The sequence below is a fragment of the Rana temporaria genome, chromosome 7, assembly GCF_905171775.1.
Source record: "Rana temporaria chromosome 7, aRanTem1.1, whole genome shotgun sequence".
In the NCBI taxonomy this organism is placed as follows: Eukaryota; Metazoa; Chordata; class Amphibia; order Anura; family Ranidae; genus Rana; species Rana temporaria.
Window position 1 is genome coordinate 58,072,484 of NC_053495.1, and position 12,496 is coordinate 58,084,979.

Consider the following 12,496-nt stretch of genomic DNA (forward strand, 5'->3'; position numbering starts at 1 on the left):
AGATGACCTGCTCTTTTCACTTACGAATCCAGCAGTTTCCTTTCCGAATCTCCTCAAACCATTCAATATTTATGGCACTTTATCCAACCTAAAGATACATTTCTCCAAATCAGAAGCGATGGGAATAGCTATGTCGTCACAAGGTGCAATCTGGCTTCCGCTTCAAGTGTAAGTCATCCGCACTGAATTACTTTGGCACAAGCATCCCAGCAGACCTCTCCCGTGTCTATGATCTTAACTACCCCTGTTTACAAAAACGGAATAAGTGCCACACAAACCTTCATCCATGGTTCGGTAGGTGTAACCTACTAAAAATGTGCATTTTGCCAAAAATTCCTTTACCTGTTTCCAACTCTACTGGTCAAGGTGACAGCGCCCAGAGGCGATTCAGTTCACATGTGTTGCGCTTTACAAGTCTCTCTCTCTCTCTCTCTCTCAAGGTCTCACTTCAAACAAGTACAGGCATTATTCACCCATTTTGTCTGGGCCCACAGGAAACCACGTATCCCCCGCACCCAGCTAACCATGCCAAAACATTGTGGAGGTCTGGCATTGCCAGACGCCCAGAGATACTATCAAGCAGTACATCTTGGTAGAGTCATTGATTGGTAACGCCACTGCAAATTGAAACTATGGGCACAAATGGAAGAGAGTCAATCTTCCATACACTTGAAGAGTACATTGTGGTGCTGGGACTAAAATCGCACCTTTTGATAGGGAATACCCTGAGACAATGTTTACAGGCTACTCTACAAATTTCACAAACGACTAAGACGTCACCTCTGACCCCGATTATTGGAAACCCCAAATTCCCTCCAGGTCATAATCCACACAGTTTTTTACTTTACGTGAATCCGACCGAGTCACTGCCTCCCAGTTTGTGATAGGGGATAGATGGCCCACTATTGAGGAGTTGATGGATTCTGTGGGTCCCTATTGGCTCACATTCTGGAATGCAGCGCAGATACATCACTTCCTACAGACTATGCAAAACTCTCAGGTATATGCTAGACAACTAATCACATTTGAGGAGTACTGCTCAGGAACATAACCACTACCCCAAGTCCTCTCCAAAACGTGTGCACTATTTAACACCCCACAGGAGCAGCCAGAGTTGGCTTGTATACTGAAATGGGGAACGGATTTACACTGCACGTTTACTATGCCACAAATCCAAAATATGATAAGCCTCTCTCTCAAATCCTCACTGTGCACTAAGATACAAGAGACCAACTATAAGGTACTAACGAGGTGGTACATGGGACACAGCCGGCTTCACACTATTTTCCCAGACACACCAGAGCACTACTGAGGCTGTTGTACAGACAGGGGAACGATTTTACACATATTGTGGACGTGCCCTAAATTGACAGCTTTTTGGATGGCGGTCTGCACCATATCCCAAAAATTTACTGATTTTAAGATTCCAAATGACCCAGTGTTTTTTCTACTACACATTTCCACTATATCAGTTAAAGCCTAGAAAAAGTCTATCTTACATAATTTACTGAATGCAGCTAAATCCTGCATTCCCTTGCTCTGGAAACAGGAGCTCACAGACCATAGTGTTATGGCTGAGGAAAGTTGAAGACATGAACAGGATGGAGAACTTGATACTGACTGCGACTGACAGACATGAGACATACAAGAAAACGTGGAATCTCTGGAATTTGTTCATTCACTCAGAAGAGGGTAAGTCCCTATTCGGGACATGAGCACTGACACAAGATAGGCTACATGAATCCTTGCATACATGACTCGAGTTAATCCATATCTAACCCCAGTCGCCACCCCCAAACCCCTCCTTTCTCCACCTCCCCCTCTTCCCAACTCCCCTCTAGCCTTTTTTTTCTTTACTAGTTCTTCCTACTTTGTTTATTATTATTCTATATCTAAACTATTAAGTTAGGGTCATAAGGAATCAAGAATGGTCTTTCTGATATGTGGATAGCTATGGGGTAGAAAAACCCATGCTGCCACATTGAGATGATGGGACATATCAGCTACGAGAATTCAAGATAATTGATTGATTGATGTAATGTAAATCCTTTTCATTGTTTCACACCCATAAGAGGCTGTGACCTCCTTTACTGTAAGATGCTGTTACCGTTTATGGACCTTGTTCATTCCTGAAAAAAAATTATAAAATTATATTTGCAAAAAAAAAAAAATCTAAGTTCCCAAACTCACATTCATACACACACATACTAGGGCCAATTTAAACAGGAGCCATCTAAATTATAAGCATGTCTGTAGAGTGTGGGAGGGAGCCAGAGTACCCACGAGGAACCCCATGCAAGCACAGGGAATACAAAACTACATGTAGGTAGTATTGTGGCTGGGATTTGAATCCTAGTGCTACCAGGCAAAAGTGCTAACCACTAAGCTACTGCACTACCCTTAACCACTTAAGCCCCGGACCAAAATGCTGCCTAAAGACCCAAGGGGTTTTTACAGTTCGGGACTGCGTCGCTTTAACAGACAATTGCGTGGTCGTGCGACGTGGCTCCCAAACAAAATTGGCGTCTTTTTTTCCCCACAAATGGAGCTTTCTTTTGGTGGTATTTGATCACCTCTGCGGTTTTTATTTTTTGCGCTATAAACAAAAATAGAGCGACAATTTTGAAAAAAATGCTATATTTTTTACTTTTTGCTATAATAAATATCCCCCAAAAACATATATAACATTTTTTTTTCCTCAGTTTAGGCCGATACGTATTCTTCTACCTATTTTTGGTAAAAAAAATCGCAATAATCGTTTATCGGTTGGTTTGCGCAAAATTTATAGTGTTTACAAAATAGGGGATAGTTTTTTTGCATTTTTATTTATTTATTTATTTTTTACTACTAATGGCGGCGATCAGCGATTTTTTTCGTGACTGCGACATTATGGCGGACACTTCGGACAATTTTGACACATTTTTGGGACAATTGTCATTTTCACAGCAAAAAATGCATTTAAATTGCATTCTTTATTGTGAAAATGACAGTTTGCAGTTTGGGAGTTAACCACAGGGGGCGCTGTAGGAGTTAGGGTTTACTTTGTGTGTGTTTACTAGTGTAGGGGGGTGTGGCTGTAGGAATGACGTCATCGATCGTGTCTTCCCTATAAAGGGAATGACGCGATCGATGCGCCGACACAGTGAAGCACGGGGAAGCCGTGTTTACACACGGCTCTCCCCGTTCTTCAGCTCCGGGGAGCGATCGCGACGGAGCGGCTATAAACGAATAGCCGCGCCGTCGTCCCGGATCGCTCCTGAAGCCACGGGGACCGCCGCATGTACGGGGGGGGTCTCGATCGGACCCCCGACCCACGTCAAGCAGAGCACGTATATATACGTGCATGTGCCTGCCTGTGCCATTCTGCTGACGTATATGTACATGCGGCGGTCCTTAAGTGGATAAAGGGGCTTTAAAAGTCCAAATGGGGTGAAAGCTTCCAATGGGTTTCCCAACTGTAAACAGGTTTGAATAAAAACCTTGAAACTGTATGGTTGCCCTCCTGACTGAACAATTCCTTTTTGGATGAACTGAGGTCTGTCCAAAATTGCTCACTGGAAGACACAAAGGGAAGATCAAGGTGGAGGACGAAGGTGAAAAAACAAATTTATCACCTTTAGAAATTACCTCCTGCACCCATGTGTCAGCTATGCAAAGTTCTCAAAATTCAGTTAAAACTATCAGGAGTTTCCCACATTTTATTGAGCTAGAAAAGGTAGGCCATCATAATGAAGCAGATTTATCTACAAGTTTGTATTCTCTGGCTTGACAAGAATGTTTAGAGTTTCATGGGCTGTGGAAGAACGACTGTTGGTCCTGAAACTGGAACCTGACTTGGAGGAATGTTTGATGAAGGATATGAAGAGTGTTGATCTAAGATGTTCATCCTTAGCTTAGCATAGCTGGGGTAAGTGAGTACTCTTAATCCCCATAATTTCTTTTAATAATTTCTTCCAACTAGGAGACAAAAAGACAGTTTTCTACAAAGGGTAGATGTAACAAAACCGTCTTACAGTGTTGATTTACCAACCAGTGCTTTTGCCAGATCGCCCTGTAAAATGACACAGAAGATAGGAACAGCTGAGATATAACATTGCTAGTGTCCAGTGCCACATCACGCATAAGGTAAACACAACAGTATTGGTCAATACAATCAATACCTTGAGCATTACCTACAGCAGTACTAGATCCTAATTTATAATTTAGAAAAGTCAGCTAAAGTCTGAGAAATAAGTGCAGAGTCAAGTATGGGTTGAAGGGCAAATGCCACTATGGGATATAGGGTTCAAGAAATTGCTTCCAACTACTTGTCACCAGGATGCAGCCACCAGGATTTAGTATAAATAGTTAGAGCATGGGTGCTCAACCTGTGGCCCTACAGCTGTTGGGTAACTACAATTCTAATAAGGCATTCCAAGACTGACCGTTAGAAGGATGACTCCCAAAGGCAATGGCATTATAGGACTTGTAGTTCCAAAACAGCTGGAGGGCCACAGGTTGAGCACCTATGAGTTAGAGCTTCCTGAAGACAAGGCACTGGTTGGTCAGCTGCAGGAGGAGTAGTCCATTTTATGACAACATCCTCCCCTAAAACATAGAGCACCAGGGACTGGGAATAGCTTGTCTGGATATTTCCAATATTTGTAGATAAAATCATCAAATAGGGGATCATGAGGAAACCTCTTGGTGGAACATTTATTACAAACATAGTGTGCAAAGTAATGGTGGAATCCTGTCATTTTAAAATGGAAAATGCAGTGCCTCTACTAGAAAATAAACAATTACCTTCTGTTTTTGTGAAACAACTCCTGACTGAAATTCAGCTGGTGGAATCTCCTCCTCTAGGGAAATAAGAGACTTAAAGGGGTTGTAAAGGAAAAAAAATGTTTTCCCTAAATAGCTTCCTTTACCTTAGTGCAATCCTCCTTCACTTACCTCATCCTTCGATTTTGCTTTTAAATGTCCCTATTTCTTCTGAGAAATGCTCACTTCCTGTTCTTCTGTCTGTTACTACACACCGTAATGCAAAGATTTCTCCCTGGTGTGGAGAAAGCCTCTTGAGGGGGGAGTGGGCGAGCAGGCAAGTCAGGACACTCTCTACTTTGCAGATAGAGAAAGGAGCTGTGTGTTAGTGGGCATCCTGACACTCCTGCTCGCCCCCGCCCCCCCTTAAGAGGCTTTCTCCACACCAGGAAGCCTCGAATTACTGTGTGTAGTTACAGGACTGCACTACGGTAAAGGAAGCTATTTAGGGAAAACAAATGTTTCCTTTACAACCCCTTTAAGCCTAGTACACACTATATTTTTCATTCAACCCAGCAGACTGAACAAAAAAAAAACCTGAATAAATGACTTTTTTTTCTGAACTTTTTTCAATTGGGATATCATGCCACACTCACAAGCCTTGCATTTGCTTGAATTGGTACTGACTGGCGAACATGTCAGGGGGGATCATTTTTGCCGAGACATACAGTAAAGCATTATGACTGCAGCATGTGTATACACTCGAAAAGCTGACTTTTCAGATTGAGCGGGGAGGTTGGCGGGTGGTAAAAACACTCAACTGCCTATTTTCCCATAACCCCCCAATCACAAGTATAAACTAGGCCTTATATATCTGTGATGAAAATGTACTTTTGGTAGGCAATATGAAAGTAAGTCCGCACTGGCCTAAGAGTAGAAAATAAACAGAGCATCTATAAACATCTACCGCGCAAATTCTTTACTTTTATACTCTCTAGCAGACTGAAAAATTATTGCTACTTAATATGATTTCCATTTTATGTTCCCTGTCCATCTGAGCTTTACAAAGATTTTTTTTTCCTTTTAACTTATTTTGAACTGTATTTTCAGAGGCCAGTTTACAGAACATGCAGCTGTTTTCTTCTAGTACTGGTAGGAAAATCCACAACATTAGTTTCTTTTAAATCATGCTTCAGTTAATTAACTGGCAATTAATTGCCTGAGAAGGCAGAAAAGTATAAAAATGCAATGCTATACTAACTTTTCCTTTTATTGTACTTACATGTTCTGTTTTTAATCATTCAGTATCATCGAGGGGCCTTTCTTTTTGGTTACTAACCTTGGTGTCCTCTTCTTTCTTTACCCCTTATGTTCATATGAACCCCAAACCTCTATCGCGCTTCTGATTCCATAATTGATATGCTGGGACTACTGTGCTACATTAAAAAAATCTGATACCTAAGATCCCAAGCCAATCACAAGACCTTATGTCATATTTTATCCTTGTATTAAAAAAATGTGTATTTCCTCAGATTGACATCTTTATACTTTTTAAATTTCCAACATATTCAACAGGATAAAAAAAAAAGTTGGTGTCTACTTCTATCCAAGGTATTCGTCTAAAAGGAAGACATACGTGAAACTAAATAGAACACAGAATACAGGCAGGTTAATTGGCAGGTGTGCAATTTTGCTGTGATTTGGTTTAAATTGGCTTTAATCTTTTGGCTGTTTTTATTGGAATGTCTTAATTTGGAAATGCTATGCTTGTTTTCTTTGATCAAAAAATAACACAATGTTCACAAATGCACGTAGCTCTGAATTCTAACCTCCTTCAAAACAACAAGCAACGCACTGGTTTGTTCCATGTTGGTAAAATGTGTTTTTATTTTTTTTATATTTGGAGATAATATCAAATCTGTGATAGCCAAGTACAATGCAGTTTTGATTTGACCAATTGGAAACAAGTGGGACTAATCATAATGAATGCTGGGGCTTTTTAAAATGGGTCTAAAGGTGCCCATGAGTGGTCTAACAAACAAGCACGCTTCCAGTTTTCAGCATTAAATGTGACAGAATATTTCAGACCTAGTAGAGGCTCATCTGATATTCAGAATTCATCACTATTGAGCTGAGAGTGAAGGGTTCGAAGTGCTCATTATTGAGGCTGAGATGAAAAAATTAAGCAGTAATTTGTGTTTCACATGGTTGGATTATTGATGTAAATCTTTCCCTCTTTTTTTGAGTTAACATCATAGAGAGTACTCTAAGAATAAGCTCTGGGTTGTGTAAAAATTAGATATTTCATAGTTTATCACCCCCCTAAAATGAATTTACTCTTTACTTTATTACCTTGGTAATAGTTATCCCCAAAAATTAGATTTTCTAGTGACCTTTGGGTTTTCTTGACTTTATTCCTGTTTCTGTAAAATCTATCATTTTCATTTATGTTCTCTGATTTTGTGCCTTTCTCCCATCTTATTTTCCTATGCAGCCTGCTATAGGTACAGTTTTGTGCATCCTGGGAAAGAAGTACGCCTCTCAAGCCCTGATTACACCTCTACCTCCTGCATATGGCATCTACAAGGCCCTCCAACCTACTTGCTGCAACTGCGGCTCAAATGGATGAAACCTGATTGTAGAGATCTACTGGTCATGTACGATACACCTGCCCCAATTGATGAGAAGGTCATCACCCTGTAAGTTATATATATATTCATGTACCAGCTGGTATGCTTGACCTAGATTTAACTGAATAATAGAAACTCATGAAAATGCGTATTTCCAAACATATATAGGTAGATTCAGGTAGGGGCGCGCAAATATAGGTCGGCGTAGCCTAGCGTGTTTACACTACGCTGCCTTAAGTAAGAGAGGCAAGTACTGTATTCTCAAAGTACTTGCCTCCTTACTTAGGGCGGCGTAGTGTAAATGCGGCGGGCATAAGGGCGCCTAATTCAAATGGGTTGGGGGGGGCGTGTTTAATGGTAATGAGGCTTGACCTCACGTTTTTGACGGGTTTTTTTCACTGTGCATGCGCCGGGCGACTACATTTCCCAGTGTGCATTGCGGTTACGTACGCCGCACGGGCCTATTGATTTCAACGTGGACGTAAACTACGTAAATCCGGACGACTTCCGCAAACAAAGTTAAAAATTTGAATCTCGCGGCGGGAACGGCGGCCATACTTAATACCTAATAGGTGGAATAACTTTAGGCCTCCTAAGCCCTTACGGAAACGGCGTAAATCGACTGCGACGGCCGGGCGTACGTTCGTGAATCGGCGTACAAACTAATTTACATAATCTACGCCGACCGCAATGGAAGCGCCACCTAGCGGCCACCCGAAAAATAGCAATCTAAGATAGGATGGCGCAAGCCGTCGTATCTTAGATATGTTTAAGCGTATCTCTGTTTGAGCATACGCTTAAACATACGTCGGCGTAGATTCTGAGTTAGGCCGGCTTATCTACTGAATCTACCTAATATTGTAAGTTCATTGGATCTTGTGAGACATCACCACAGATTGAAAGCTACAAAAATTTGGGGAGGCTGATGTAAAAATCAAAGGGAATTCATTCATTACACAGCATATGTGAATAATTATTCCCTCTGGATTTCAGTTTATAAAAAAAAATAAAGTTCATCAAAAAGTATTGAACCCTAGAGTCTAGACCTATTATATTTGTAAAGGTGAATGGTTCTTTTTAGAGACTACAGAGACTGGTTTGATAAAATGGTTTTCCATTTTGTTACATAATAATAGCAGACTGAGTGTTTTTTTTTTTTATCTCAAGGGCAATTTTATATAGACCTGAATGCAGCAAGGATACAACCTTTAATAAGACAGTTCTGTAATTTTTATGCAATTTATGTACATATTGGGGCAGGGGCAGACTGACAACTCATGGGGCCCTGAGTAATAGGAGATTATGGGGCCCCCTGTGTCCCTGCCCACAATCAAGCCACATCCACACAAAGCCCCACCTATATATTGCACTGCAAATATTGCATGTATTCATCAAATAATTTCTCTACACTATGTTCAAATAAATGTTTAATGTCACCACCTATACACCACCTATACAGCATAACAACAACACCTGTAATTACCTATATTAACACCACCTGTAATTTTAATTATTATCAAAAAGCATCATCAATAATTTCAATAAAGCATTTTTTATTTTACTTTTTTTCTTTACTGTCCCTTTAGGCAAACGCCTAAATATTGATATAATAAAAGCCAAAACACACATTAAACAGTACATTTATAATAAAACAATTTACTTACAAAAAAAAACTGTTTTTCAGTTGTCTGCTTTGTTTCTGTGGATTCCCCCCCCCCCCCACATTTCTAACTATCTTCAGTGCGCAGGCTCCGTAGGCTCTTCATCACTACCCAGAGATCTGCAAGCCAAGGACAGCATGTTCTTATGCGCATGCGCCCCTTACATCACAACCTCCTTTCACATCACAGCCCCCCTTATCACAGCTCCCCCCAAACACAGTCCCCCCTCACAATCACAGCCCCCTCATATTACAGCTCTTCCTTCTCACATCATAGCTCCCTCCAAACACTGTCCCCCTTACAATCACAGCCCTCCATATCACAGCTTCCCCCTCATGTCACAGCTCCCCAAAACATGGTCCACCTTATAATCACAGCACTCGATATCACAGCTCCCCCTTTCACATTACAGCCCCCCATATCACAGGTCTCCCCTCTCCCATCACAGCTACCCCCAAACATAGTCCCCTCTTAGGCCCCATACTCACGAGCAAACATGTCTGCTGAAACTGGCCCGCAGGCCAGTTTCAGCAGACATGTTTGGTCGTGTGTGGGCGCGAGCGGGCCGAATTCCAGCAAACATTTGCCCGCCGGGCCTTTATCCCAGCAGACAAATATTCCTGGACTTGTTTTAAAACAGTCCGCTGGAATTCTGCCCGCTCGGACATGTACGGTCGTCAGTACAGACCTACCGTACATGTCCAGGCGCCCGCCGTCCCTCGCATGCGTCGAATGACTTCGACGCATGCGTGGAAGCATTTTAAAGGCGGGCCGCCCACGTCGCCGCGTCATTGTCGCGGCGACACCGCGTCATCGACGCGGCGACACCGCGGACACGCCCCGCGTATTGTTTACGCGCGGACTTCTGTACGATGGTGTGTACAACCATCGTACAGAAGCCCTCTGGCAGACATGTATGGTGAAAACGGTCCGACGGACCGCTTTCACCATACATGTTTGGTCGTGAGTACCCGGCCTTACAATCACAGCCCCCATATCACAGTTCCTCCATGTTACATCACAGCTCCCTCCAAACACATCGGACCCCCATTCACAGGTCCCCTCTCTCACACCACAGCTCCCTCCAAATAAAGCCCCCTTTAAAATCACAGCCCCCATATCACAGCTCCCCCTCTCACATCACAGATCCCGCCAAACGCAATCCCCCGTACAATCACAGGCCCTCGTATCACATCTCCCCCTAAACACAGCCCCCCTTACAATCACAGCCCCCTATATCACAGGTCACCTCTCTCACATCACAGCTCCCTCCAAATGAAGTCTCCCCTTACAATCAAATTACCTACATATTACAGCTCCCTCCTCTCACATCACAGCTCCCCCAAACACAGTTCCCTCTTATAATCACAGCCCCCCATATGACAGGTTACCCTCTCACATCACAGCTCCCCCCAATAAAATCCCCCCTTTCAATCACAGATCCCCATCTTACAACACTCTCCCAAATACAGCCTCTCCTTACAATCACAGCTCTCCCATATCACAAGTCCCATTTCTCACATCACAGCTCCCCCGAAAAAAGTCCCCCCTTTAATCACAGCCCCACATATCACAGCTTCCCCTTCTGTCTTCTGTAAACACTCGTCTGCCCACTGCTGCTGTTAAATTCACAGCAGGGAATAGGGTGGGAGGCCCAAAGGGTCTACAGTGAGGGCGGGAACTGGCCAACTCTTCTTGTTAGCAAGCTAGTGATTGCTAGCTACGACTGCTTTGTGTCCTAGCAACCCATCACCCGCTTGTTAATATGAAAGGTTGGGCAGCTTCCGCTCCCCATTTAGACCTGCCGTGCCTCCTGCCCTTCTCCTTGCTGTACTGTAAGTTTAACAGCAGTAGCGATAGCGGTAGGCAGGTGAGTACATACAAAAGAGGATTCCACCCTGTCATGCCTCCCAGAGCCTCTCATGGGGTCCCCTACTGGACCTGGGCCCTTGGACAGCACCAGAATGGTAAATGCACCCCTGTATTGACAGTTTACAGTGGTTTACTATATAGTGGACGTTTTTTTGTTATAAAGCAGAACTATCAGGTATAAAAAAAACTATATTTACTGTGTGTTTGATTGTGGTCAGTGATCTGTTGAGTCAGGAATGACTGCCCTGGGCAATGGCAGCTTAATGTAAAGACTTGATTTAACGTTTATGGTGTACAGTCTGCAGAACTGGTGTTGGGCAAACCAGGAAAGGTCGATCTTGGAAAGCTTTATTCTTACAAGCTGGTAACAGAACTTCTCCTGGCTATGCTCCTATGGGGCTTAATCAGAGAGAATCATATGTCTATGATTAAGTCACGTAGGTGGGGCAAAACATGTCAGGCCGCGTACACACGGTCAGTCCAAACTGATGAAAACGGGCTGAAGTCCAGTTTCATCGGTCCAAACTGACCGTGTGTACGGCCCATCGGTCCGTTGTCCTTCGGTGAAACATTTTAGAACTTGCTTTAAAATCGAACCGATGGACCGCTGCCCGATATGTCCAAACCGATGGTTAGTACACAAAAGCATCGGTTCAAAACCCGCGCATGCTCAGAATCAAGTCGACGCATGCTTGGAAGCATTGAACTTCATTTTTTTTAGCACGTTGTGTGTTTTACGTCACCGCATTCTGACCCGATCGGTTTTTGAACTGATGGTGTGTACGCACATCAGACCATCAGGCCACTTCAGCGGTGAACCGATGAAAACGGTCCGTCGGACCATTCTCATCGGTTTGGATCGACCGTGTGTACGCGGCCTCAGAGGAGCATAGCCAGGAGAGTTCAGGCTGGAGAAGTATCTTTACTCTATATAGTGGCTGGGTCCCATGCAGCGTTTTCACCTTCTGTCTTCCAATCGTCTCTGGGATCTCTACAATCAATTATTAAAGAAAGAATGAGAGGTGGGATGCTCCACTGGTCTCTGCGAAGAATACATGCAGAATACAATGCAGTGACTGGTGCCCAGTCTGTCTTCTGATTTATTTCAGTTAAACTGGATAAGCTTGTTTGAACATTGGCACCCGGCCCTATGCTTTGGACTGCAGGGGGAATTTTTGCAGTGCTTTGAACATTACCCCCAACCAAGTTTTTGTATATGGATCTAGAGAGGATTGCAAATAAAAAATCCCAAAGTTGAGCTGTCACTGGAAAAGGATAAAGAGGAAATTTTACAATGGGGGCACTTGTTGGGGTGATAGCTGTAACCACTTGCTGTCCAGACCAATGTTCTAATTTTTCACACACACATATTAAAATAAGCATTTATTTTCCTAGAAAATTACTTGGAACCCCCAAAGATAATATATATTCTGAAAGCAGAGGTTTGTTTTATGTTGCACAATATTTATAAAATGCAAATTTTCAGGAAAAAAAATATCCTTAAATGTATTCTGTGCACACAAAGACAATATAATACTTAGTTTTTTGGCAAAAATATAAAAGATGATGTTATGCTGAGTAAATAGATAC

The 12,496-nt window shown here is 42.7% G+C and overlaps 1 protein-coding gene across 2 annotated transcripts in view; it reads left to right on the top strand.

Moving 5' to 3' along the window:
- Positions 1 to 12,496, top strand: part of TMPRSS6 (transmembrane serine protease 6) — a 214,715-nt gene that overhangs the window by 63,963 nt on the left and 138,256 nt on the right. Inside the window, exons 6-7 of one of the 2 annotated variants that reach the window (XM_040359432.1) lie at positions 5,854 to 5,895; positions 7,238 to 7,442. In XM_040359432.1, the coding sequence (XP_040215366.1) occupies positions 5,854 to 5,895; positions 7,238 to 7,442 (247 nt within the window). The remainder of the gene's footprint in view (positions 1 to 5,853; positions 5,896 to 7,237; positions 7,443 to 12,496) is intronic. The other variant, XM_040359433.1, reaches the window with a different exon arrangement.